This window comes from Phocoena sinus, chromosome 8 (assembly GCF_008692025.1).
Source record: "Phocoena sinus isolate mPhoSin1 chromosome 8, mPhoSin1.pri, whole genome shotgun sequence".
Taxonomy (NCBI): Eukaryota; Metazoa; Chordata; class Mammalia; order Artiodactyla; family Phocoenidae; genus Phocoena; species Phocoena sinus.
In genome coordinates, this window is record NC_045770.1 from 61,740,806 (window position 1) to 61,764,052 (window position 23,247).

Consider the following 23,247-nt stretch of genomic DNA (forward strand, 5'->3'; position numbering starts at 1 on the left):
AATCAAAGAGGCCTACCAGGTGCTGTGCTTTATTTTTTATTGTAGGAAATACAAGATGCAGTTATTTGTCTTTTAATTTGGAGGGGATATCGTGACCATTGGACCCTTAAAAACTTTTGTTATGGCAGGTCCCTGAACCTCTGTAGGGTTTGTTTCCCATCCTCTGGAGCACATGTCTTAACAAGGCTACCAACTTACTAGCCACCTCTTACTTTCCTGGTCAATTGGCATGATGTCATCATATAACTGATCAGTGTGATATTCTCTGGGAAGGTCCCCTTTCTTTAGGATTGTCTTATGACAGAAAGCAGGAGAGTTAGTAGAGCCCTGGGCCAAAACTCTAAGTAAATATATTTGTCCGTTTCATGAATGTGAAGTGTTTCTAGTAGTCTCTTACCACTGAAATAGAAAAGAATGCATTTGCCATATCAGTGGCAAATACTATCTTAGCTCTAGCAGTATTACCTTGGCCAGTACAGAACCTGCAGTAGGGGCTACCATTGGATAAGCTAGCAGCAATTTACAAGAAATTTTTAGGATCCATCTGTTATTGCAAGAGACACACTGGCTAATTAAATGGAGACATGGTAGGGATAACCACCGCTTTAGGTTTTTGGGGTTTTTTTTGCAGTACACGGGCCTCTCACTGTTGTGGCCTCTCCCGTTGTGGAGCACAGGCTCCGGACGCACAGGCTCCGGACGCGCAGGCTCAGTGGCCATGGCTCACGGGCCCAGCCACTCCATGGCATGTGCGATCTTCCCGGACCGGGGCACGAACCCATGTCCCCTGCATCGGCAGGTGGACTCTCAACCACTGCACCACCAGGGAAGCCCCCGCTTTAGGTTTTTAATGGTGGTACTAATCTTTGCCATCCCCTGTGTTGTGATTTTTTAAAGATTTATTAACTTGCCAGAGTGGAGGGCAATTTTGAAGACTTCTGCTTAGGCTTTCTCATTATTAAAGCACTTACCTCATAGGACAAGAACCCAATTTTGGGGTTAGTCCAACTGCCAAGTTTGTCATTCCTCGATTATACATTCGGGGACTGGGGACAGACCACTCTGTGGGTCTGTCAACCCAGTGGACTGAATGTGAGCTTGACTTTAGCCTAGGAAAGACCCCATTTATTACCTAGTCTCCAGTTATGAATAATCATACTTCGTTTCTCTAGATGTCAGTGTCAACTCAGACCTTGTGTCTAATAATTCTCAAAATGTCTGGGTATTCCCCTTTCCCCAGTGCATATTTATCTGAATAAATATATGTAGGTCTCTTTAGGGATGATTATAATATATATTTGCCACAGTGCTGCAGGGTCTTTAATCCTGGGGACTCAGTCATCTTTTTAGTCAGTGTTCTTTGTTTTTTTTTTAGTCAGTGGTTTTGAGAATGGCTGTAGTGAGTGACTAAGGGGGATAGAAGTAGATCAGAATGGTAATAGGAGCTGCATCACATCACATCACATCATCACATCACATCACATGGGGCCTTGACGAATCTTGTGATGACTGACTTTCACACTGAATGAAAACTGGAGATTTTCAGGGTTTTGAACAAAGGATTAAAATGATCTAGCTTACATTAAAAAAAGCTTTCTGACTGCTATGTTGGATGTTGTTATGGTAATCTGTTAGGAGGCTATTGAGCCTCAGTGCCTGCAGTGGAGTGGTGGTAAATGGCCAGATTTTAGATATATTTTGACAGTAGATTTAACAGGATTTATCAATGAATGATTGGGTGAGAAGAATTATGGATGATTTAGAGTATTTTTTGGCCCAGGGGATTGAAACAATGGATTGACCTTTAAGAAGAGGAAGCCTATAGATAAGAGCAGGGTTTGAGTGAGGGGATATTTAGAATCCAGTTTTGGGCATGTTAAGCTTGAGATGTCTTTGAGACATCCAAGTGGAGATGGTGAGTCGGCATGTATTCGACATTTAGTGAGAGGTGTGGTGAGACAAATGTATTAGGAGTCATCAGTGTACAGGTGGTATTTAATGCAGTGAGGACTGGTGACCCCTTAAGAGAGAGAGAGAGCCTAGATATGGAAGGAAGACCCAAGATTGAGCCCTTGGGGTATATTAGCATTGAGAGACTGATAGAAGTGGAAGAAGCAGTAAAGAAGAGTGACATAGGAGGAGAGAAGCAAGAGTGCAGTATTCTCAAATCCAAGTAAAAGAAGTGTTTCAGGGAGATGAGAGGGACAAAATGATGCTGGTAGGTCATGTATATGACTGTGAATAAAAAATTGGATTTAGCAAAGTGGAGGCCATTGATGACCTTTACTTAGTTGATGTCAGCTGCTTTTTCCCTGTTTGAAATACCAGCATCATCTTTGATTTCTCTCTTTTCCTTCGAACTGTTCCACTTCCAACTCCAGTATTTAGTAAGCTTGTCCTCAATTGTACTTAAGAGCCATGATTCATCACCTACATTAGGGTAAATACCATTCTACATGCTGAGCATATGGAGATGAACAAGACATGAACTCTTTTTCAGGAATTTACAGCTGAGAATGTGGTACAGGCATAAACACATTTCATTGTAATGGAAATGATAATAATTTTAATAACTATAGTAATTTCTTCTTTTGACATGACTTTTGTTGCTTTGCTGCTGCTGCTACTAGTACTACTACTACTACTACCGCCACCTACTATTATTGGAACTATATATGCTGTGCCAAGGATATCTCAAGAAATCCTTAACACTTCTATGAGGTGGCACCATTTTATGGATGAAAATGAAGCAGAGACAGGTTGAGAAAGTCATTCAAGGTCACACAGCTACTAAATGGTGGAAGTCCTATTCAAAACCGAACAGTCTAATTTTCGAGTTTGTGGTTGTTAACTAGAATTGAAAGATGACATTTTCTACCTCTCAAAATTTTCATACTTACTAATTTATTCCCTCACCTTAAGTTACATTCCCCCTCTTGCTTACCCTTATTCTTTTTTTACTGGGATGGCTTTTCTAATAAATCAATTGTGTGTGAATCCATGTCTCGGACCTTTTGAATAACCTAAGACATATTATCTTCTATGCTCTTAAAGAATTGTGACAATGACTTGTCTAAGTCTTTGACTGATGGATTAGTTTTTGAAAGAGGTATGACTACAGATAAAGTACTGTGGGACATCAATATATCGAGATTCATTTTGAGCCATAAGTTATAACCACATTTATTGAGAACTTACTGTATTCTCAGTTGTGATTTCCCAAGGGGTCCTGGTTGAATATTCCTGCCGATGAACCTCAGATGAGACTATCTCAACCCATCAGTATGTTCCTAATAAAATGCTACTCAAATGCAAAGGAATAAGGAACTTAGGAGTGGTAGTATAACATAATAATAACTTACACTTATAAAGTACTCTGTGTTTGCTTCTGTCTTAAATGTTTTTTAAATAGGAATTCATTTATTCTTCCCAGTAGCAGAATGAGAAATGCACTCTTACAGACAGGGCACTTGAACAAAGAGAGGTTAAACTACCTGCCCAAGATATCACAGTTACTACTATTGCAAAGATATCAGTACAGTCATTATCATGATACTATTATTGGTAGTGCTCACACTTTCCTTCTCTGTTTTGTCTATTTATGTGTCACAGCACTACTAGAAAGGGCTAAATGGCTTTTTTAGACCTTACTGAAGGGTTAGACTGATTAAAGAGAATGATTAAAGATAATTACAAATTTGAAGGAAGGGGAAAAATTAAAAGTTTTATGTTTCATATGTCTTTTTCCATAGTCTAAGGGAAAAGCATCCCAAACCTTAAGGGGGCCAATTTTTAGGCACACCTCATTTTAGTCAGCTTGGGCTGCCGTAACAAAACACTACAGACCAGGTGTCTTAGACAATGGAAATTTATTTCTTCCAGTTCTAGAGCATCTAAGGTCAAGATGCTGGCTGATTTGGTTCCTGATGAGAGCTCTCTTCCTGGCTTGCTTTATTACACATATTGCAGTGTGCTCATATGATCTTTCCTTGATTCATGCTCCTGGGGAGGGAGAGAGGTATCTCTGATGTCTCTTCTTATAAGGACATTAATCTCATCATGAGGACCCTTCCCTCATGAACTCATCTCACCCCAATTATCTCCCAAGGCCCCCTCTGAAATCGCACTGGGGGTTAGGGCTTCAACATATGAATTTATGGATGACAGAAATATTTTATCCATAACACACCTTATTCAATTGACCTTCCTGTATTTATATCCTCTCTCAGAGAGAGAGAGAGGGAGAGAGACCTAAGTGAAAATCTTTTTAGTGCAAATTTCCAGCTTCATTTAAGCAACTCACCTCTTATTCATGTTATTTGATCTTGTCTTAGAATCCAACACCCTCCTAGCCCCATCCCTGCAGGCCTTGTCCTCTCTTGCTTAACTTACTCTGGAAATCCCCGAAGTCTATTGATGTGGTGACCCCCAATTCCTGTGTTTCCATGATCCCCATTTTCAGTGACTCTGAGAGATCTGTTCCACTGACCATGTGAACTATACCTCTATTGACCTTACAACTCTGGCCATCTCTCATCTGTGACCTACACTGGGCCCATCATCTCCCATTTTTGATGACCATATGATTCTCATCCCTACTGACTCCATTCACCCTACTCCACTGTTCCTAAGATCTCCCTCAGTGACCTCAACCCACTGACCCTTTAATCCTTACCCTATGCTGATGGCACTTTACCCTCCACTACTATCATAGAAAACCACATTTACACATAGCCATCTTCTCTCATTCCCAACTTATGTCTAGCCATTTTGGGTTCTTGACGCAGCCTCTGAATTTCATTTAATAATCACTCTACTTAAATGCCTGAGGAATTTATCAAAAAATTTATTTTTTTATGCACAACAATTTGGCGTGAAAAATCAAAGTTAATATATGATATATAATACTTTTTAGTTAAAAGTTTTAATGGATTCATTAAACAAATATGAAAGGCATTCAGCGAATGTTAACATTGCACAGTTATCAAGGATGCAGCTATGTCAGAAACAGGTGCTATATTATGCATGGGTTCTGTTTTTATCACTATTTCGACTTTATCCTACTGGTTCCAACTCTCAGTGAGGCTATTTTTTTAGAGAACAAAAGGGAAACCCTACTGTCCAAGAACATCTGTTTTCCATATAATTTTTCTGTTCCAGGATTTCTTCTGGAAACATGGTCATTTGACCTGAAACTGAGAGTATGCTTGAAGCCTTGGGGCACAAAGATAGCAGAGTGAACGCTCCTGTCTCCCGGCTCTGAAGATCCAAGTCCTTTGACTGCTCTTTGTACTGTCTGTTTTCACTGGCTATGGACGGGTAGACAGTGTACCCTGAAATGGAAGCCAATGGATGCCCTTATGTCAGGCATGAATAATCTTTTTTCTTTGCATCAGGATTCCTTCAGATCATCAGCTTTGAGAACCTAGCAAAAGTCATTGCTTTAGAAGGTAAAAGTTTGCAGAAGGGAGATTTCCTTCCCCTTTCAGATCTTTGGTTGGCTTCAGCATGTTCTTCATTTTTATTTCTGATCATGACCCTATGGCTCAAATACTGTGAAAAGTCACAAGGGTGCCTGATTTGGAGATAAGCATTTTCTTACCTTTTAATATGTAAAAAGCATCTCTTATTGAAATATCACCACACAAAACTATATATTTTTTGATATTTTAGTCTTGAAGGAATAGTTTTTTTTAATCATTAATGATTAAATGATCATGGCTTAATCAAATTTGACCTTGTCCACAGCCTTGATTAAAATGGCCCTTTTTACCTTGTCATAAATCTTGTTCCATTAACCAGTCCTTTTCAGACTTGTACATAGCTCTAGGCTTTGAATACCTAAGCTCCTGTGAATTTTTTCTTTTCCTTTTTTATAAAACATGCACAGGCAAGTGCCAAGGCACCAGGGAAGAGGAGGATGATGGTTAAATAAGAAAAAGTTATTTAACTTCTATTTTCCATATTTTTTGAATAATGTTTCCAGAATTGATGCAGGCTCTATCCTGGTCAAGTTTCTGGTGTTTTTTTTTTTCATTTCCTATAACAGGATATCCCTAAAAAGCATTATATTTGGGAATTGGGAATCATGAATTTTCCATGAATGTTTTTGCATTCAAGCATTAATAACTCTTCCTCACAAATTTCTGAGGGTAAAAAAAATACACTTAGAACTGAAAAGAATTTGTAGATTCCAGTCAAGAACTGTATATTGGTTAAACTGTGTAGTTATTCTATAGAATTTGTGGCAGTCTGCAATGATTTTAACTTCCCTCTATGAAAATGACTTTCTTGTGACTTTAAATAACATTATATATTTAAAAATAAAAAATAACATTCAGAATAATAGTTTAAAATATGAAGTAGGTATTTTAAATGGATTTTATTTGATTTTATCATGTACTCATATATTTTAGTAATCTGTTTTTAAAGCAAAAGGAATTGAGGCAAAGAAAAATGAAGTTCTTTCTCAGCAAGTCTTCAACTCTTGCCGTTAACTGATTTAGTTTTAGATGTTTCAATTGAAAAAATTGATATAAGGGATGTTTTCCTTATGAGTGGGTGATATTTTAGCCTTCCTCAGGTAATGTGCCTCCTTTGTTCAGATAGTGGGGCTGTTTTGTGGTCATTATTAATTTTTTTCAAGTCATTAAGCACATCCTGTTTCGTAATTTTGTCCCATGCATCAGGAATTTTACCTTTACCTTCAAATCTTTTGAGATATTTTTCTTGTAGCTTTAATCTGAAGTGGCAGACAAATCATTTCCAGTATGGCTGGGTGGATGTGTCTGGGGTGATACTCCACCTGGCATATTCCCCTCCTGCCTGTCGATAGTTCTTATATGGGACTTTCCTGCCATCTCCCAAAACCAAAACACAATCACTTGATACCAAACTGGTACAGCAATCAATGACAAAATGGTCTGTTTTGTACCACCTTCCTCCACTGACAGCCTGTGGACGATGGAAGGGAACACTGTGGTCTCCATCATGCATAGGGATTGTGTTTGTACAAATTGCTCTACAGCAGGGACACTGTTCCCAGCAGCCACAGAGATGTTCAGTGAGCATTTTCTGGATTTCAGGAATGATTTCTTCTAACAAACATATACAAATCATTCTGTTCTACTCTCTTCATTTCAGGATCCAAAGCTTTACTCATGGCTTCTTGAGAAAGTCAATATCTTTTATCTCCTGGTGTTCAATGCTTATCAAGTCTTTTCGTGGAAAGATCAAGTTACTCCCCAGGTGATCACAGAACAATCCAACCACCCAGACACAGTGCTGCTTTTATCTTTAGCTACTGCTGTAGATGCCTGAATAGCTGAGAGGATGGCATTCTTGATTTCATCTGAACTTATTTTTAAAAATGTCTTCATTTTTCACTTCCTTTGTCAGAACAATATCTTTTAATGTGGTTTTCAATGTAATTCTTAAAATATGATTCGGATTATGAAGGTACTGCCAACAATTATCAAAATTTTTCCTCTTCTGCCAGAGAGATGAGAATGTGTTTTCTCCAGGTTAGCCCTGTTTCCATTGAATGCCGGGCAGGTGGCTTGCAGGTCCCCAGCAATTTTGTGGGCCATGTTTTTCTTTATGGTGTTGGAGACAGCAGTGGTGAGTTTGTGCCACAGAAAATCAACAAATGTTTTAATTGAGGTTGCTCCCTGACAAGAGATCTTAAAACTCATGAAGAAATCATCTTTCTTGCTTTCCAGATAGTTTACAGGATCATTTGCTCTCTTGAATTCCTTGTGCATATGATGAAACTTCATTGATGCTCTTTGGAATAAATACAAGGCTAAGTCTATTTCATATTTTCTTGTAAATGTGTATCTTTCCTTAGTGGGTGCAGATTTCACCTCCTCATCTATTATTCTCAGGATTTCATAGAAATAAGCTGGATTGTAATCATGCTTTTGCCTACAAATGTTGTTAATAGTTTCATTAACTTTTGAAACAATGCGGTTAGTAGTCATATTTATGGACTCTTTGTCCTGGACCTCTAATGTCATTGTAACTAAGTTCAGATATTTCTTGTTCATTTTGATATGTTTTTCATATTTGATTTCAAAGTTTTCTCCATAATTTTTATTCAGTATGCTTGCCCTGTCTTTCTCCTTTTTGAAATAATCCAAAAGGATGTTTTCAGAATCCACTTCAATTTTAGGCTCTGCGATTGGAGAGTGAGTTGAGGACAAATCATAGACCCATTTTTTCCAAAGTGTGTTGAATTTCTCATGTAGCTCTTCCTCACTCAGTTGGGTGCCCTTTACAGTTAAAGCCAACTCTCGGCTTTTTTCCAATAATTCCTTTTCATAACCTGATTTTTTGTTATGCAGTTTTTCTTGATTCTTTTTAAAACTAAGAAGTTCTTTGGCTTTCTTTGGCTGTCTAAAATGAATGCCTCTTTAAGGATTATTAGCTTATTTTCAAAATTTCCTTTCCACTGTACCAGCACCTCACTGTCTGGGTCTTCATTAAAATATTTTTCAAGTTCTTGCTTGATGGCTTCATATTTCTCTATAACTGGAGCCTCAATTGTGTGTGTTTCGAGTGTCTGGATTTTTTCATTCTGAATCTGGTTGATCAGCTGGTCCTGTATGCTCAGCACATGGCTCCTCAACTCCCATGTCCAGTAGTTATACATGGTTTCCAGTTTGCTCATGGCCATGACCTCTCGGGTATTCCTGAAACTGAAAATAAAGTTTTCATTCAATAGTGCTCTCCACAAATCTTGAACTCGGAATTTTACATCTGATATCTTCATGATGCTTCCCCTAGATTCCTGTTGGGCAGTCACAAGAATTCTGCTTTTCAGTTCTTGGACATTGTGGCTATAACGAGGATTGGGAGGGGCCATTGGGGATTGCCATCCCAGAGGTGAGCAAAGTAGTAGACGTGGGTATTAACATCAAACTTAATGACATCACGAAAGCGGGTTACATCTGAGCACTGCTCTTCTTCAGCTGCTGTTGCTGCCATTTGGTCCAGTCTCTGCTCTAGCCGCCTTCGTCCTTCCATAGTTTGGTCTTTAGCTGTAATTTCTCCCACATTCTGATGAACAAAGAGGCAACTAGGAGATATTTTTACTTGTTTCATCCTCAGAAAAGCTTGGACAACTATTTGTAGAATATCTTGCATTTCTGATGGATTTTCCCCAAAAATATTGATCAGAGTCAAGTTTTCCAAGTCCGATGACAAAGGTTGCCAATTCATTGTCACGATTTCTGGGACTTGTTGCTGAGTTCTGGGGCCCGAAGTCCTTCTGTGTCCACAACAAGCACAAAGTCAAAGCCAAGTTCCTTTGCGAATGTCTCCTCCACCTTCAGAAGCTGCATGTAGGCCCCCTGGGTACACCTCCCAGCACTGACAGTGAACTGCAGCCCAAAAAGTGCATTCAGCAGGGTGGACTTCCCTGAGCTCTGCAGGCCAAGGACAGAGAGAACAAAGAGCCGTTTGTTTCCAAGTTTCTCAGAGACCTTGTCAAAAACAGCTGTCACCCACCTCAGGGGCACATAAGAAGCATCCCCATCCATTAGCTCAATGGGAAAACCAGATAGCATCAGATCTGCAGCAATGTGGGGAAGGGAGAGAAATAGGGTATCTTTCATGGATGAAGCTTCTTCCAGAGCTTCATAGATCTGGCCAACTTCTCTGAGAAGTTGCTCAATTCCCAAGTTGCAGTCACTAATCTCTCTGGAGATAGCTTCTATCTCATTTTGCAAGCCTTTCAGAGAGTTGCTCTTTGGTGCCTCTTGCTTTCCTTTTTGGACCAGTGACCACAAGGCCTTTTTCTTCTCATTTAGTTTTTCCAAGTGTCCTGCAGTCAAATTGTCTAAAAACACACTCAGCCATTGCAAGAAGTAGAGTTTGGTGTGAGTTTCTGAATGATTTTGGAGAATTTCAAGGACAGAATGCATTAAATCGTTGAGAGGAAAGGCTTTTCTCAACTGTTGACATCGTATCATTTGTTTATCTGTCTCAATCTCACTCTTGTGTTGTTCAATGCTTCGATTCCCTTTTTCTCTCAGATGATAGAGTTCTTTGTCCTTTTTACACCAAAGTTGCCACAGTTTTTCCCTGAAGGGGTAGTAAATTTTCCTTCATCTGAGGTATTTCCATTTCTCCCAGTAGGGCCATTAGAATCTCTGCCTTTTCTTTGGCTTCCTTGCATTCTCTCTGGTCTTCATCAATAAGCAATCCTTGCTTGCGAGCAATTTGGGCACAGTTCTCCAAGCTGAGTGCAGTGTCAGAAAGCTCTAACAAACGTCTGATTGTAGTTGTGAGCTCCTCTATTAATTCTGCCTCATTTCTGTTCCTGACCCCAATTCTCACTCTTGGGCCAGAGTTATTTGCCACGTTTTTTTCTTTATCATCAAGCAAACAGATTAAAGTTTTTGATTTCTGACACAGGTCATGGACAATTTTTCGGGTTTCTTTATTGTCATCAGAAGTTGACATGAGGACCACAATGAGAGAAGAGACCTCCTGCAAAAAGGCAAGTTGCTTCTCATGTTCCTTTGCATCTCCATGAAGATTGATGAAGGTCAGGCAGTTGTCAAACCTGTCCTGATCTTCACCCCCAGGACAGAACCAGGCAACTTCCACCACACCTCCATCAAGAGACAGTCTTTGCTGCTCCCTTTGCAATGTCGGTGAAAAAAGACATCATGTTTCCTTTTACTGAGAAGACAGTTCATGATCTGAGATTTGGAGGCAGAGAAGCCATTTCCAACTCTAATAAAAGACACAATGGGGGTAGAGACATGACACATCTGCTGATTTTTGTAATTGTCCTTCTCCTCTTTTATTGATTTCCCTGTTTGCTGCCAGCTCCTCCTAATTTGACTGAGAGACCAGAGAGAGAATTCAATTTGAGCATTGCAAGGATTAGGTATGAGAAGGGGGAGGGCAAACTGACAAATGGAAAGTTTGGCCAAAATGTATTGTCTGGCAAAATCATCTGCACAGTGAAGAATTGCCATCTGTATATCCATAGGGTGAATGTAGGGCCTGGCATTAGTGGTTGCTGAAGGATTAGTGGTGCTATTACTGTCTTCAAATAGATCTTCATATGGATCAAAAGCCTCCTTTTCTTGATTTGAGGTGCTTGGATAGACTTGCTTCTCTGTGTATTCATCATCCTTAATGATCAGGTATCTCAGCCCATAATCCAGCATCAGTAGCTTCTGTAGGAAATAGAAGGGAAGCTCTCTTTCAGAGCAGGGCTGGGTGTTGTACACAGGATTCTTGTAGATCATATGGAAGTTAGCTCTGCTCATCATTTTTGGGTAGTAATGTTCTAGGCCTAGACGCTGGAGTATTTCTAGGAAGGCTCTATTTTCAATGACCTCCCGTTTGTTACTTTCATTATCATGTGGTTCATGGGGCTGTTTCTTTCCATGGAAAAGACTTTGCAATTGTTTTTTCACATCCTCCATTTGCAATGAAGAGACGGTGGCCTCATAATCCCCATCAATGAGCAATCTCAAGTCTTTTTCTAGGTTTTCCCAATCATGATCTGCCCCATGTTTGGTGAGGACATGTACAACTTCTTTAGACAAAGATTGTCCCATGTGATGTCTTACTAATGCCAAGCGTTCTGTTTTCTCTTCTGGAGAAGCAACTTTGATGCCAAGTGTAGCTGTCAGACCTGTGAGCACCAGGAATGCCTGAGCCTTGTAGTTGCAAATATTTTTGAGCTCTTGGTATTTATCTAGGGCAGTTTGCATTTTATCCAGTAGGAAGTCTAACTCATCACACCCAAAGAGATACTGAAATGTATTGTTTACCGCATGATATCCTGCACCAGCTGCAATCAAAAGTAGCAAGATGTGTGTGTCTGGCTGCCCCGTTTCTTGGAGGTATCTCAAGAAGCAGCCAAGAGACAAGCTGACCTCGTAAGTCACCTTGCTTTGAGCTTCCTCCACTGATTCTGTGGATTCAGACTTGGCCTTTACTTCCATAAGGTCATTCTGGTTTTTTTTAAAGATTTTAATTAATTCAGAAAATTGGGTGATATTGACATTCTCTTCCTCTGGTTCTGACTGAAATATCCACTGCATGATGGAATGAGCCTGAGGAAAGTTTGTCACTTTGTAGATGTGAGGATCCAAAAGGCTGCACAACTGAGATTTAATAAATTTAGTTTCATATATGGAATAATTTTTGCAGAAGTTGACAGTGTCTAACAGAAAATTCTGCAGACCCCTATCTGTGAGGCATATATTAGTCCAAGTGTTATAACTTTTTATTTTTTCACTCAATCTTTGCATGAAATTTATCAGCTTTTTAAGCTGCTCTTCAGGATCAGATACCTCCCAGGATTTCACATCCTCTAGGAAAAGCCTAGCCTCCTTCTCAACACTCAGTAATTCTTCTCCCTCCTGGATCTGGGCAGTAAGACCAGTCAGAGCAGTGTAGCTGTCTTTCAGGCAGTTAGCTACCTGATGAGGATCCTTAAAATCGCTTCGGTGGCTGGTGAGGATGATGTCCCAAACGGGCACCAGCTGAATTCCCCGGTCAATGACACACCAGGTTTGATTATTGGCAACTAGGCCAGCTTTCCACTGTGAAAGGCCATTTGCTTCTGGTGGGCCACCTGTCTGGGCCACAGATAATTGGACTTTGGTTTGGAGATTTTGAAAGGTTGTTCTCTGAGAGGCTGTTTTTGAATGAGAGTCTGACACATCCACACCTGCAGCAACATTCACTCCAAAGCCACTGTAGCTGCCCCTTATGTAAATATCCAGGGCCTCTGCAGCTTGCTGTTTCACTTCTGCCAGCTGCTCACTTTGGAAGCCCTCTGAAATGGCTTTCCACCAGTAGATTCCTCCCAGGTGCAGAGGGCCCTGGTTAGCATGAGAGCCAAACCTGTGGAAGAAGGCTTCAGTCCTGCGCCTCAGCAAGGGAAGTTTGTCTGGGTCTTCTGGCTGACCTGAAAGGTCTTCAATGCATTTCAATTCCTGTAGAGCAGCCTTGGAGAGCTGGAGCTGGTCAGTGGGAAAGTGGCAGGAGGCCAGTGGGATGTAGCTGAACTTGGTTGAGCAGAAGTAAGAGTGCTTAGAATGTGACTGTTGGGTTTCCTTGGATTCTGAATGTTTGCTCTGATTCATAGCAGCTTCCAGGCTAAATCCCCAACCTCCACCCTTTGCTGAGGCAGTTACACTGAAGCCCAGCTTCTCTACAGCCTGGATGAACATGGATTCTTTTTGAGAAGATGTAAATTCCTTTGTTTCCATCCGTGTACTCTGCTCAGGGCCACGGAGTGAGAACTCCTTGGGGACACCGAGTAGCTCCTCTTTCTTCTCTGTCAGGCCCCTTTGATCACTGGTTTTGTAAATTCCCTGAAGGGCTAGTCCTCCAGATGCATGTCGCACCAGCTCTCTATCTGGAAGGTTCTTCCTGTGAGACAGTGTCCCCTCCATAAGTTTGAGTTGTCCCAGCATGTTTTCCATGATGTCTCTTAGGGACTTTTCGGGACGTGGCCAGAACTCTTTGGGGATCTCCATTGCCTGCATCAGCTCTGCTTCCTTTTTCCTCACTGCCTCTTCCTGTCGCTGCCTCCCTTCTGCCAGCATCTCTCTTAGCTCCTGCAGTGCCTGTTCTGCCTGCTTCTGCCTTTTCTTTATTGTTTCCACCTGAGACTCCTGTAACTCTGAAAGAGTATTTGAGTATGACAGGTTAAGCAGCTTCTCCAGGGCCCTTTTCTCCCAGGGATGTTGTGCCTGGGATTGCAGCTTCTGGAGTTCTTTTTCTTCTAGGTGTTGTAAGGCTTGGGCACAGGTCACACCCAGGTGTTCCTGCAGCTTGGGCAACCAGTACTCAACTGCCAATCCTACTTCTCTCAACATCTCTTGGAGATCTTGCCCATTTTTGTCTCTGAGCAGGAGCTCATTAGGGGTAGACTCTTCTGTGTCCATGGCTGTGGGACGAAAAGACACTCATTTAGCCTTTGGCATGTTAATATACAGAACTCTGTAATTAATTTGAAAAAATCTGATGCTTTTCTATACACTAATAATGAACTATCAGAAAAATGATCTTGTGATGTGATAGAGGTGTTAGCTAACTCTACGTTGGTAATATTGCAATATATAAATGTATCAAATCAGCATGGTGTATACCTTAGACTTATGCAATGTTATGTGTTAATTATGTCTCAGTAAATAAATAAAATGCACTTCTTAACTGGTTTCTACTTGTCACTCACTTCTTACTCTTCATCTGACACTAGTTAATAATATCTTTGTATTATGAATAACTTTTATATTATGAACTGTATATGGATTATGAAGATCTCTTTTCTACTGATGCCATCTTAATGTGTGGATGTAGGACCAAATGTTCTAGTATTCAGTGTTTCCTCAGTGTTATGTTTTTCTCCCCAGTGCCTTTGGACATATCTTTGGGCAGCAGATGAAATGAGATTTTACATGTCGCAACTTCACACATTATTCAGGTTTCCCCTCTTTTAGGAATTCCTGTCCTACTGAATGTCACTATCATACTTCTGTGTCAATGGGTGTCCTACTCATCCTTCTTCCTGCTGACATGAATGCAGTTCACCATGTCCTTTCAATTTATCCATTCAAATCTCTCTTCAATCTCAATTCTTTTTAATCCCCTACCAGCTCTCCAAAAGATTTTGCCTTCACCTTGTCTTTATTGGATTTCTATAATTGTCATCTCATCTACACTCATTCTTATTTTGTGCTTTCCATCTTCCCCAATGTCACTAAAATTTACATCTAGATTTATGGCAGACTCAGAAACTCAGAACAACTTTTTCAACTGAAGATATCTAAAGTATCTAGATAAATTTTTAAGACAGATTCTTTGGAGCCTCAAGGAATTTACTGGATAGTGAAGTAATATCTGATGGAAGAGGTAAATAAAATTTAAGCAACTGAAATATTTCCACTACAAATTAAAGCCAACATTTAAGACCTTGGCATACACCAAGGAGGGCAAATAAATTCACAATCAGACATATCATAGTGGAACTGCAGAAAATAAAACAAAACAGCAAAAACAAAGCATTTAGAGAAAAACAGATTTTATCTTCAAACAACTAATAATTAGAGAGAGGGCTGACTTCTCAGCAGCATTGATGGAAGCCAGAAGCCAGTGGAATGGAATTTTAAATATTGAAAGAAAATAGCTGACAAACTCGGATTCTATACAGAGTTAGATATCCTTAAAGAGTTACGGTGGAAGAAAAACTTGATTGAAAAGAACATGTTGACAGAGTCTGCTACTTGGAAATGCACATTGAATGAACTACTAAGGCATGTTTTTTCAGGAGAAGGAAAATATCACCAACAGGTCCTTGCAGTATTTGAGAGAAGGGTCAAAGATTCTATTGATTTTGGTGCCATTTGTTAAGTACAATATATGTTGCAATTTCTAATATAATGTCAAACAGAAGAGTAACTGTCAAACTAACAGAGAAAAAATGAAGTAACAAAAACACTTGATCATAGAGCTTATCAAAATTTGTGGGCTACACTGAAAGCAGTGCTTGAGGGAAATTTACATTGAATGCATATGTAAGAAAAAATTATCTGAAATCAGTAATCTAAGTTTCCACCTTAGGAAATGAAGAGGAAATTAAATTTAAATAAGCAAGAGAAAAGAAATAATGAAAACTAAAGCAGAAACCAATAAAATCGAAAACAGGAAATCAGTAGAGAAAATCAATAAAACCATAATTTGATTCTATGAAAGTACCAACAAAAGTGATAATTCAGACTATGAAAAGAAAGAGGGAAGGCACAAATTACTAATACTGGAAATAAAATAGGGGTTATGAATATGAACCCTACAGACATTAAGAGGATGAAGAAAAGAGTACTATGAACAACTGTTTGCTCTCAAATTTGATAACCTAGATGAAATGCACTAGTTCCTTGGAAGACAACAAGCTATCATAGGTTACATGAAAGGAAATAGGTAATCTGAATAGGCCCGTGTGTATTAAAAAAAATTGAATCAATAATTAACAACCCATCCAAAACAGAAAGCATCAGTCCCAGTGGGATTCACTGGTGAATTCTACCAAACATTTAAGGAAGAAATTGTACCAAATATGTACAATCTCTTTCAGAGGACAGAAGCAGAGGGAATACTTCCTAATTTAATTCATGAGGTCAACATCACCCTGATACCAAAATCAGTCAAGGACATTACAAGAAAGAGAACTATAAACCTATATCCCTCATGAAAAAAAAAGTAACAAATTAAATCTAATAATGTGTAAAAGAATAATCCACCACAACCAAGTGGGATTTATCTCAGGTATGCAAAACCGATTCAACATTCAGAATCAATTAATGTAATACACCACAACAGACTAAGAAGAAATATCACATGATCATATCAATATATGGAGAAAAACTATTTGACAAAATCCAACACCCATTCATTATAAAAACTTTCAGCAAACTAGGAATAGAGGGGAACTTCTTGAAATTGATAAAAAGACACTAACAAAAACCCTACTGTTAACATCACACTTAATGGTAAGAACCTAGAAGCTTTCCTCTTAAAATGGAATTGGTAAAGGAATCCCGTTTCATCACTCCTATAACACATCCTGTTGGAAGAGTTAGCTAATAAGATAAGAAAAGGAAATAAAAATATACAGATTGGGAAAAAATAAATAACACTGTATTTGTTTGTAGATGACATGATCGTCTATGTAAAAAATGCCAAAGAATCAACAACAGAAGAATCTCCTGGAACTGGTAAGTGAATATAACAAGGTTGCAGGATGCAAGGGTTAACTTACAAAAATTATTGTTTTTTTATATGCTAGCAATAAACAATTGGAATTTGAGATTAAATACACAATATCATTTAAATTAGCACCCTCAAAAAAGAAATACTTAGGTATAAACCTAATAAAATATGTTCAAGATCTATATAAGGAAAACCACAAAACCCTGATGAAAGAAATCAAAGAATATCTGCATAAATTTAGAGATATTTTGTGTTTAATATTAAGACCAATTCTTCCCAACTTAATCTATAGAGACAATGCAATCCCAGGCAAAACCCAGCAAGTTATTGTGTGGATATCAACAACTTGATTCTGAAGTTTACAAGGAAAGCAAAAGACCCAGAATAGCCAACAAAATACTGGGGGAAGAACAAAGTCAGAATACCGACACTCCCAGATTTCAAGACTTACTGTGAAGCTATGAAGGTGCTTTGTGACCACCTAGAGGGGTGGGATAGGGAGGATGGGAGGGAGACGCAAGCGGGAGGAGATATGGGGATATATGTATATGTATAGCTGATTCACTTCGTTATAAAGCAGAAGCTAACACACCATTGTAAAGCTATTATACTCCAATAAAGATTAAAAAAAAATAAAAGACAGTATGGTACTGGCAAAAGGAGACAAATAGAATTGATGAATGGGCTAGAAGATCCAGGAATAGACCCACACAAATATAGTCAACTGATCTTGAGAAAGGAGTCAAGGTAATCCAATGGAAGAAAGGATAGTCTTAACAAAGGGTGCTGGAATAAATGGACGTCTGCATGCAAAAAAATGAATCTAGGTACAGATCTTGCACTCCTCGCAAAATTAACTCAAAATGGATCGTATTACCTAAATCTAAAATGCAAAACTATGAAACTCCTAGAAGATAACATAGGAGAAAATGTAGGTGACCTTGGGATTGACGATGACACTTTAGATACAAAATCAAAAGCATGATCCATGAAAGAATAAGTTGATAAGTGGACTTCATTAATTTTAAAACTTCTGTTGTATGAAAGATGCTGTTTAATAAAAAAAAGGAAAGATAAGCCAAAGCCTGGGAGCAAGTCTTTGTAAAATATATATCTAATAAAAGGCTGGTATCCCAAATGTACAAAGAATCCTTAAAATACAACAGTAAGAAAACAAGCAACCCAATTAAAAATGGTGCAACATTTTTGAACAGATATTTTAACAAAAACATATACAAACGGCAAATAAACATGAAAAAATGCTCATCGTCTTTGTCATTAGAGAACTGCAAATTAAAACAACAAGATGCCACTACACACCAATTAGGATGGTTAAGAACCCTCATACATTGCTGGTAGGAATGCAAAATGTTACAGTTACTTTGGAAGACTGGTTGGCAGTTTCTTACAAAAAAACAAAACAAAACCCTGTACTCTTACCGTATGATCCAGCAATGAAGCTACTTGGTATTTACTCAAATGAGTTGAAAACTTAAGTTTACACAAAACCTCCCCATGATGTCTATAGAAGCTTTATTCATATTTGCAAACTTGGATGCAAACAAGAGGTCCTTCAGTAGGTTAATAGATTAACAAATTGTGGTACATCCATACAATGGATTATTATTTAGCAAAAAAAGAATTGAGCTATAAAGCCATGAAAAGACATAGAAGAACCTTAAATCACATTGCTGTGTGAAAGAAATCAGTCTGATAATGCTACATAATTTATGATTCCAACTATATGAAATAGTGGAAACCAAAACTTTGGATACTGTAAAAAGATCCGTGGAAACCAGGGGTTGTGGAGAGAAAAAAATGGTGCCAATAGACTTGCTTGATGCAGGGTTGCCACAAACCTTCAATTTGTAATAAAACACAATACCCATGAAGTGCAATAAAATGAGATATGCCTAAGTACCTATTAGAATGGCCAAAATCCAGATCACTGGCAACTCCAATTGCTGATAAGGGTCTGGCATGAAAGAAGCTCATATTCATTGCTTCTGGGAGTGCAAACAGAATAGCTACTTTGAAAGTCAGTTTGGTTCATTCTTACAAAACCAAATATTCTTTTTCCTTATGATTAGCAATCATGCTCCTTGGTATTTACCTAAATTATACCTCACAAAAGCTGGCACACAGATGTCTATAGCAGCTTTATTTATAATTTCAAAAACTTGGAAGTAACCAAGATATCCTTCAATAGGTCAATGGATAATAAACTGTGGTACATCTAGACAATGGAGTATTATTCAGTTCTTAAAAAAAATGAAAAGAATGAAGTGAAATTAAATGAAAAATGAGAAGACATGGAGGAAACTTAAAAGTATATTTCTAAGCGTAAAAAGCAAGACTAAAATGCCTACCTACATACTTTATGATTCCAACTGTATGACATTATGGAAAAGACAAAACTATGATGTCAGCAGAAAGATGAGTGGTTACAAGGAAAGAATGAGTAGGAGGAGCACAGAGGATTTTTAGGGCAGTGAACCTATTCTGTATATTTAAGGGTTCATTACACTTCATTAGACGTTTTTCAAAACCCATAGAATGTGCAAGACCTATGTAAACTTCATACTCTGAGTGATAATTGATTTTTCAATGTGGGTTCATCACTGTAACGGATGTGCCACTTTGCGGCAAGCCGCTTCTGACCAGCAGAATGACGAGTCACCACACGCTAGATTCTTCTCGTATCACACTTTATTGGAGTACAGCTTGGTTTCAGACAGATGGAAGGAAGACCCCGAGCCTTGTTCACACTGGCTTTTTATAATGCACTATAACCTGTGGCAACCTGTGGTTGGCTGGTTAACTCAACAAGATATGTGCTGTTCACAATTTATTGGTTGCAATTCTGATCCTTTATTAGCATATTGGCTCGTCGTGGCGCATGTGTGGCACATAGCCTTTGGGCTACTCCCTGATAACTGTTATCTGCGACATGGCGGAACACCGGCTTCCCGTTATCTGCGACAGGCAGAACAACGGCTTCCCACACCACTTTGTTGGGGGATGTTGATAATGCAGGAGATGACACGTGCGGGGGCAAGAGGTATATGGGAAATCTCTGTAACTTCTGCTTATTTATGTGTAAACCTAAAAGCGCTCTAAAAAATAAGTTCAATAAAAATAAAGCAAAGTTTACAGAATTACTTGGTGAAATTGATAATCCACAACTACTTTGGGAAAGGTTTAGTATTTAGTATGTTTTTTGGTACCTGATAAAACAAACTAAGAAAAAATAAGTAAATACAAAGAGAACTCGAACAATATGATTAGCAACCCAACCTAATGTCCCCATGTAGAACACTGCTCACAACATGTTTTCATTGTGTCGCTAATGAGTTGTAGAAAGCCTTTAGGCTGGGCAGGGGACAGCCACGTGTTTGGGGATTGTTGGTGGATAGTTGAGGGGAGAGGAGAAGAAAGTTGAATACCTGGATGAGGGCATGAAGACATGCATTTGGAGAGCCAATCTAGGGATCAGCCTAAGACAGAGATGTGGTCTTCACCAGCCAGAACTCCCCATGAAGTTGGATCAAAACAGGATGTCCCAATTGCACTCATCACCTGATTTCCAAACCTCTCCCTCCTTTTGTTTTCCCATCACACTCATCCTATTTTAATTTTTCCAGTGTCTCAGGTTCCAAATCATCACCTTTGACTTCTGTCTCTTTTTAGCTCACTACAGTCAGACATCATATTCTCAAATTTTTCCATCCAGTTCAAACCCATGTACATATCATAGACTATGTGCCAGGTGTTCTGCTCAAAAATGGGGTTATAGGCATGAATAAGACATGGTCAGAGAGGGTTCTGCATCAGTCTAGGAGGAAGGAAATGATGAGAGTAGTCTAGGAGGAGGGAGAAACAGAGCTTTAATTGGAGCCCTAATCCTCATTAGATGACTTTACTTCTTGATTCTCTAGAGAATGCATAAGGTGTCATGAAATGTAGATAGTTCTGATGCTAATCATGGGAATCTTTTGAGGCACTCCTCATTTGTTTCTAACTTTTCTAGTTTCTCTTAGAGTTGCGTTTGGTTTTGGGTGCCCACTTTCTATCTGTGATCCAGTTCTTTCACTTTGTACTTGGTGTTGGTGTTTGGTGGTGTTGGATTAACTTCTGTGGGTAGGAATATGTCTCATACTAATTACAGACTCATTTCCAGTTCTGGCTCCTGTCTAGATTCACCTTTAGACCACATATATCCCCCAAAGCTAATGAGGGGAGAGTGGTATGGGCACATTTGTTTTCTGGACACCTTATTTCATAGTTTTCCATCTATAACTTTTCATTTTTGGGCATCTACTATATATTGGGCATAGATTATCCTATATATCACCTGTATCAATTTTCTCATGAGTCTATTACCTATTCCATATACACACTGCCACTGGGCCTTCATCTTTGCTCTGGTATATTCAATAATTTTTTTCCTCTCTTGTAATTCCTTTTCCACATTGCATCCAGAGTCATCCTTTTGACATCCAAATTTAAATCATGTATTGTTTTGTTTAGAAAACTGAAAATTCTACATTGTCTCGTGATAAAATTAAAATGGCTTATCATTCAAGGCCTTTATACTTTAACAAGAATCATACTCTACCGTACCTTTCACAACCACTCCTTTTCCTTTTCCTAATACTTACCTCACTCTCTCCCTTAAAAACCACACTCTGCCATCTTCCTTCATTCTCATGGCATTCTTGACTCTGAATATTACCCTGGATGAGCCTTTCCTCCCCACCATTTCTGCCAGGGGTTCTATATTCCTTCTGCCCTAATTCAAGTTTCTCCTTATTTGTGAAGCCTTTCATTAATCTTTAGGTTGAGTACATAGCTCTCTTTTCTGTGCTATCAATAGCACCTTGTACTTATATATATATTATATAGATTTTCCAACTGTTTTTTTTTTAAAGCTTTTTTTTTAAAATTTATTTTTGTCTTCATTGGGTCTTTGTTGCTGCACACGGGCTTTCTCTAGTTGTGGCAAGCGAGGGCTACTCTTTGTTGCAATGTGCAGGCTTCTCATTGCGGTGGCTTCTCTCATTGCGGAGCACAGGCTCTAGGCACGCAGGCTTCAGTAGTTGTGGCACGTGGGCTCAGTAGTTGTGGCTCCCGGGCTCTAGAGTGCAGGCTCAGTAGTTGTGGCGCACGGGCTTAGTTGCTCTGCGGCATGTGGGATCTTCCCAGACCAGGGCTCAAACCTGTGTCCCCTGCATTGGCAGGCGGATTCTTAACTACTGTGCCACCAGGGAAGCCCTCCAACTGTTTCTTAAATTACCTGTTTAGATCGTGTACTCCCCTTCTTCCCACACTTGTAGCTATTATGCATCAACCACCATGTCAAATTCATGTTTTTATCTTAAGAAGTCTTATAGTCTATCCTTGTGTCTCTGTTTTTAGTCTCTGCTCCTTTTGACTTTTTTCATCGCTGTTTCTTTTTCAATCTCTGTGTCAATTCTTATACCCCTTTCTCTTCCATTTCCCTTCTTTCTTACCAACTTGTCTCTTTAAGCCAAGCTCCTGTTTTCAAATTGTTCCAGAGATATGTGCATATAGAATGGGTTCTTTCCCTGAGTCTCTTAGAATTAAGGCTGACTGCTTTTAGTTTAGGCTTTGGCTTCCTGTGTAGCACAGGGTCTGATTTAAAAATAAGATAAGGAAGCAAAAAAGAAAGCAAAACTTTTTACTGTGTGTTAACATTTGTTATCTTGCAAAGACTCAAGGATCTTGAATTATGTGTTTAATAATGACTCAAGTTTAAAAATTATCATAAAAAGAGGACTACTGATTATAAGGTGGGTTGTCCTGTATGGGTCTGAGCGTGAGTGCCCCTGGGTGGGGCATCACACATATAAGCCCTATTCATCACCCAGCTGTCAGGGTCAGCCCTTCCTTCACTCCTACCAACTGCTGTGGAAAGGCTTTCAGTTTTATTTCTCTCTCTCTCTCTCTCTCTCATTTCCCAGAAACAATAGTGTTTTTTTTTTTTCTTTTTAAGTCAGCAGTGCCTTGGCAATGATGGAAAACTTTTCCACATAAAGAAATGTTGCCATCTTATAGATCCTGTCTCAACTTCATTCTTGCAACAGAATTTTAATTTTATCTAAGTTGCTTTAACTTCCTAGAAATAAACATTTCTGCCTGGCCAGTGCTGTTTTTACGTACTGTGACCCTAATTATAACTATAATTATGATGTCTAAAATACTAGAGCCTGAGAAACTTTGCTTCATGCATATTCTTCTACAAAGGCTTGACTTAGAATATTATTTGACATTTATCATGTGGTGATACTGCAGTCTTTTATTACTTTGCCTGCTGAAAGGTGCCTAAAATCTTCTGGAGCTCTGATTACTGAGAGTTAGAGTGGCTAAGGGTCTATCTTTTGTGAGAATCTCTCATTGAGATCAGAAATGGCTTAGGTGTAGGGGAGAAGAATAGTTGATAAAAGGGTTAGAAAAGAATCCAAGAGCGTTTTTAGG

At 39.0% G+C, this 23,247-nt stretch overlaps 2 protein-coding genes across 2 annotated transcripts in view; one reads left to right on the forward strand and one right to left on the reverse strand.

Annotated features, from left to right (window-relative positions):
- Window positions 1-23,247, forward strand: part of ZNF215 (zinc finger protein 215) — a 150,482-nt gene that overhangs the window by 31,561 nt on the left and 95,674 nt on the right. The gene's annotated exons all lie outside the window — the stretch shown is intronic.
- The window catches only part of LOC116758789 (interferon-induced very large GTPase 1-like), a 29,531-nt gene continuing 11,108 nt past the window's right edge, over window positions 4,825-23,247 (reverse strand). Inside the window, 14 exon segments of the mRNA XM_032641969.1 lie at window positions 4,825-7,102; window positions 7,104-7,170; window positions 7,173-7,262; window positions 7,265-7,384; window positions 7,387-7,449; window positions 7,452-7,482; window positions 7,484-7,516; window positions 7,518-8,386; window positions 8,389-8,871; window positions 8,874-9,189; window positions 9,191-9,235; window positions 9,237-10,082; window positions 10,084-10,625; window positions 10,628-13,930. Of these exon segments, the coding sequence (XP_032497860.1) occupies window positions 6,580-7,102; window positions 7,104-7,170; window positions 7,173-7,262; window positions 7,265-7,384; window positions 7,387-7,449; window positions 7,452-7,482; window positions 7,484-7,516; window positions 7,518-8,386; window positions 8,389-8,871; window positions 8,874-9,189; window positions 9,191-9,235; window positions 9,237-10,082; window positions 10,084-10,625; window positions 10,628-13,928 (7,329 nt within the window). The 5' untranslated portion in view covers window positions 13,929-13,930 and the 3' untranslated portion in view covers window positions 4,825-6,579.